General features: G+C 51.5%; 1 protein-coding gene across 3 annotated transcripts in view; it reads left to right on the top strand.

Moving 5' to 3' along the window:
• Positions 1 to 4,994, top strand: part of Lgals12 (galectin 12) — an 11,215-nt gene extending 6,221 nt beyond the window's left edge. For 2 of the 3 annotated variants that reach the window (XM_005351881.2, XM_026781539.1), the window contains 6 exons: positions 376 to 495; positions 1,026 to 1,064; positions 1,792 to 1,818; positions 2,307 to 2,395; positions 3,864 to 4,014; positions 4,607 to 4,994. In XM_005351881.2, coding sequence (XP_005351938.1) covers positions 376 to 495; positions 1,026 to 1,064; positions 1,792 to 1,818; positions 2,307 to 2,395; positions 3,864 to 4,014; positions 4,607 to 4,753 — 573 coding nt within the window. In that variant the 3' untranslated portion in view covers positions 4,754 to 4,994. The remainder of the gene's footprint in view (positions 1 to 375; positions 496 to 1,025; positions 1,065 to 1,791; positions 1,819 to 2,306; positions 2,396 to 3,863; positions 4,015 to 4,606) is intronic. The other variant, XM_026781540.1, reaches the window with a different exon arrangement.
• The last annotated feature ends 32 nt before the right edge of the window (positions 4,995 to 5,026 follow it).

Genomic DNA, 5,026 nt, shown 5'->3' with positions numbered 1-5,026 from the left:
CAGTGCTCTGGCTAGGAAGGGAGAGCTCCGTCAGCGCACGTGGACAGTGCTCTGGCTAGGAAGGGAGAGCTCTGTCAGAGCCCGTGGACAGTGCTCTGGCTAGGAAAGGAGAGCTCTGTCAGAGCGTGTGGGCAGTGCTCTGGCTAGGAAGGGAAAGCTCTGTCAGAGCGTGTGGGCAGTGCTCCGGATCGACTCTGCCACCTACAGCTCTACAACCTTGGGCAGATTACAGAAGTTCATCTGTATAGTGCACCTGTCTTGCAGAGTTTGGAAAAAAGTCAGTAGAATCTAGGGAGGCTTGCTAGGGCCTGGGAGAGATTATGCAAACAGTGAACAGTAGGCCACTCTTCAGCTGGGCTCTGTCTGCTTCACCAGGTGAGTGTTAATGGACAGCATTTTCTTCACTACCGCTACCGGCTCCCACTGTCACGTGTGGACACCCTGGGCATATATGGTGACATTTTGGTGAAGGCTGTTGGATTCTTGAACATCAATGTAAGTTTTCTTAGAGCCAAGACTGGGTCAGTGGTGGCTTCTGACTTCCCCTGATCTGGACAGGTCTGGGGCTCGCTCACTCACCCCAGCTGAGAGACAGGGAGAGCTTACATGCCCCAGATAACTGAGAGAGACAAGTGCATAAGGTGTCAGAAATGAATGGGGCGGGAAGAAGAGAAGGTGACTTCAGTAAGGAAGCCCTGGAGCCATAGACAAGAATCTTTCCTTCACTGAGGGGTCAAAGGATTCGGCACATCAGGGTCCATGCAAGCTGCAGTTTGAAAGATAGACCCTGTCTACCCAATTAACTTATTCAAAATACAGCTAAATGTGTGGCTCAGTGGTAGAGCACTGCCCTGGCAAACACAAGGCCCTAGGTTCAAACCTCAGTGCTGCCAAAAACAGCCCTGGGTTGGTTCAGTAAACCCAGGAATAGAAATGTTCAACACAGCAGCTTTAAAAGGCATGAGATGCAGACAGGGGCTTACAGTGGTCCCAAAGTCTTGTGGCTCTTTTTTCTTTCTTAACAGCCATTTGTGGAAGGCAGCAGAGAGTATCCAGTTGGATATGTGAGTTTCTTCTGGTTTTTTGTTACATTTATTTATTTTGCGTATGTAAATACATGATGTGTCCATGTGTGCATGATGAGGAAACCACACTTGTGTGGAGGTCAGAGGACAATTTGTAGGGGTTTCCTTTCCCCACATGTGTCCAGGGAAGGAAGTCAGTCGTTAGACTTGATGGCTCCCCAGCACAGATATCTGAGTCTAGGGAGCAAGGCTGGACAGTCATGCTTAGACGCCAGCTGGCCTCTGTCCTTCCTGCACATGGTCGCACAAGGCCCAACCGACCCTTCCCTCACTGCTGTGGACACCAGCAATATGCCTGGCTCCCTTAAGTCCCTGGAAAGCCCGGATTTGCTTCTCCTCTCCTATCTCTAAGGTATCTAGCTACCTGCAGAGGCCCATGATGCCCATTGGAAGATACTTTCTATGGAGTTTTAGCTCCTCAGATCAACCCTGAAAGATGACTGAGGCTGGCTCACAGGACAAAATAGGGAGATGAGAGCCATGACCTTGCTAGAGATGTGGGATGGCAGCTCCACCCTCCTTCCACCTCTTCCACCACTCAGAGAGGGTATCTTAAGATTCAAAGGATCCCCCACTGGGAGCCCAGTCACTCACCTGCTGCTAGGAGAAGCACAAACTCTGTGTCCCCCAGTGCAAGCAAAGTAGGAAGACCTCTTTACCCAGACAAATGCTAACAGCCTCCCCTGCCTCTTTCTCTCTCCTTCAGCCCTTCCTGCTGTATAGCCCCAGACTGGTAAGTGGCCCTGTTCTAGGTCTCTCCTGGAGTGTAGTACCATTTTAGCTCCCTGACTTCCCGGACTCCCTTTCTCTGTAGAACACCACATCAGTGGGAGGGTGAGGCAGCTCTAGGCTGAACTCCAGGTTCATCTTACCCTCTTCACTTACTCTGCAAACGGGTATTTAATACTTCCTGTGACTGGCTCAGTGCCAAGCACTAGGCTATGGCATCCATCCAGTCTCAGACCTCCAGTTGCTCATAGGTGACAGAGTGACAAACTACCGCATGCCTGCTGTATACGGTTCAGAGCACATCTGTGGAAGGCACCAGGACACTGAGCACAACCTGGAGGTGCTTACTATATGGGCAGGACTGAGTCTCCTAGCTGCAAGCCTCTGGAGAAACTCACCTACCCTGGTGTCCCTGGGTCCCTGAAGGTAGCCTGCTGGTGAGGGACCCTGACACCCCTATGATCACCGTCTCAGTCATTTTCCATCTGTCAGGAGGTGCCCTGCTCACGCACTCTTCCTCGGGGTCTCTGGCCTGGGCAAGTCATCGTAGTTCGAGGACTGGTCTTGCAAGAGCCAAAAGAGTAAGTATTTAATTTCTAAAAAAGGAAGGAAGGGAGGGAGAGAGGGAGAAAAGGAGGGAGGGAAGGAGAGAAAGAAGGAAGGAGGGAGGGAGGGAGGGAAGGAGGGAGGGAAGGAGGGAGGGAGGGGCGGGCCCTGTGGTTAAGTTTCCAGCATCACCATTTAGCCCCTTATTACAGCAGAGCAAAGAGAAGTAGGTTAGCCCAGGTTGCAGAGATCGTGACCAGGGTTGGGGCTGGAAACGGTAGCCCCAGTCATGGGTGGTGCGTCCCTGTGGAGTGAACTAGCTTCACATCACAAGCCCCAGAAAGGAACCTTTGCAGTTGAGACCCAGATAGGAGATATGGCCTCCTACTTTTTCACAATGCTTGGTTTAGGAAACAAGCTACCCTAGAAAGGAAGTGTTTGGGAGCCAGAACCTAGAGGCGGCTAGAAAATGGATGTTTCCTGGCTTCTCCTCCAGTGGATACTCAAACCCCGACCTGTAGCTTTGATCCATTTAGACCAGAGGCTTCAGTGTCCCCTAATGTCACCCTGACCACGTTCAACAGAGCCCTAGACTTGGTAAGAGATTCCCTCTAGATGCCCATTAAAAATCTGGAGCAGGAGAGATGGCTTAGTATCTAGGAACTCTCCCAATACAACTCGAGGGCTGGAGTTCAGACGTCAGCACCCATGGAACAAGCCAGGTACACTCATAACCCCCAGCACCCATGGAGACAGAGACAGGAAGAACACCAGGGCCTGCTGGCCTCTAGCCTCACTGAGAAGCTCAGCGAGGGAGCCTATTTCAATGAAATAGCAGAAAAAAATAGAGGATGCCTGACACCCTCCTCTAGTCCTGGCATGTACACACACACACACACACACACACACACACACACACAAATAATTAAAAAGATACAGGTGCTGTATTCTGTAATAACTCTCTAAGCAAAATACCATTTTCATACTCATCTGCTGTTCTGCACAAGCAACTTCCATGTTTTTTCACTTAATTCCAACAGCCCAAGACGAGAACAGCACTCTTGTCCTCCCTAATTTACAGACGAGGAAACACACGGAGATTAAGAGACTTGTCCAGGCTGCAGCTCTGAAGCTACAAAGCATAAACCCTGGAGCCTGGTCCTTACTGCTAATCTCTTTGCCAATGTGTTAGGCCCCATCCTGACAACAGTAAACGTTAGCTGCTGCTGTGATCACAGCTCTCCCCACTTGCAGAGCAATGAATGGAGGCTCCAGCTCTGCCCCCATAGGCTTCCAGTCAGGGATTCAAGTGTGATATCCATGCGCTATCTATGCCTCTGTGCTGACGTGTATCCAAGTGTCCCTCCCAGAGCCTGACACAGAAACTTAATTCTCGGAAGCTAGCCAATCTTCCAGTGGTTCTCTGCCTCCAACCTCTGCTTCAGAGATACAACAGCCTGAAGGCAACAGAGACTGATCCACTTCTCCTGCTGCTTCCTGTAGTTTCACCCTGAGCCTGAGGGATGGGGCCACCCGTGTTCCTGTGACACTCAGAGCTTCCTTCACAGACAGAACACTGGCCTGGGTCTCCTCCTGGGGACGAAAGAAGCTGATCTCAGCCCCCTTCCTCTTTTACCCCCAGCGATTCTTTGAGGTAGGTCTGAGCTGTCACATCTCTTCTGGAGCCCATTCCCATAGTGATCTGGAAGACTATGGGCTACATCCAGGTATGGATGAGCAGACCAATACCCTGGAGCTAGGTAGGCAGAGCCAGTCCCACAGAGACACTGTCCAGACATTGGCCTTCAGTACTCTATACTGATGCCAGAGATGCTGGGCCCAGAAACACAGGCATAATGAATGCAGGTGGGGCCAAGCATCTGCTGTCTTGAAAATCTGCCCTAAGCCTCTACTGGCCAGGTGTGATAGAGCACACCTGTAATGCCAGGCCTTGGAAAGTAGAGGCAGAAGGAGCAGGAGCTCAAGGCTAGTCTCAGCTACATAGGAAGCTTGAGGCCAGCCTGAGCTGCATGAGACCTGATCTCGAGCTCCCTTTATGGCTCCAGTGTGTAACCAGGATTGAGAACATTTCCCAGTGGAAAGCAACATTGCAGATGGTGAACTTTAACCCCTGGGCCTGACTGTCTCTGGTCACTGTGTCCCCTCATTAGAGGAGGATTTCTCTAGTGGTACACCAGGGAGGGTTTGTCTGGAAGCCCACCACCCAATCAGGTTCTTCTTACCAGGTACTGCTTCTGTGCCAGGAGGGAGGGCTGAAGCTGGCACTCAATGGGCAAGGGCTGGGGGCCACCAGCCTGGACCAGAAAGCCCTGGAGCAGCTGCGGGAGCTCAGGATCAGTGGGAGTGTCCATCTCTACTGCGTCCACTACTAAGGAGAACTCCAAGGGCACCCCAATCAAAGAAGAGGAAGGGCAGCTGCAGCCAGGGCTCCACAGTACAGCCTCACTCTGCCATCCTCACTGGACCCTTGACCTGTCATCGCCACGTCAGGCCTATTCACATCAGGTCACAAGATTGCGTCTACAAGGGCATCAGGGCCCCACGACTAGGGAAGGCTTACAGCTCTGTGCCTCTTCTACCAGGAGCTCGGTGGCTCTGTTTTCCTAGACTGTACTCAAGGGGGACAAACTTTTTTTTTTTTTTTT

The sequence above is a fragment of the Microtus ochrogaster genome, chromosome 8 (assembly GCF_000317375.1).
Source record: "Microtus ochrogaster isolate Prairie Vole_2 chromosome 8, MicOch1.0, whole genome shotgun sequence".
Taxonomy (NCBI): Eukaryota; Metazoa; Chordata; class Mammalia; order Rodentia; family Cricetidae; genus Microtus; species Microtus ochrogaster.
Note: the sequence above shows the minus strand (reverse complement) of the source record. Positions and strands in the feature narration are given on the sequence as shown.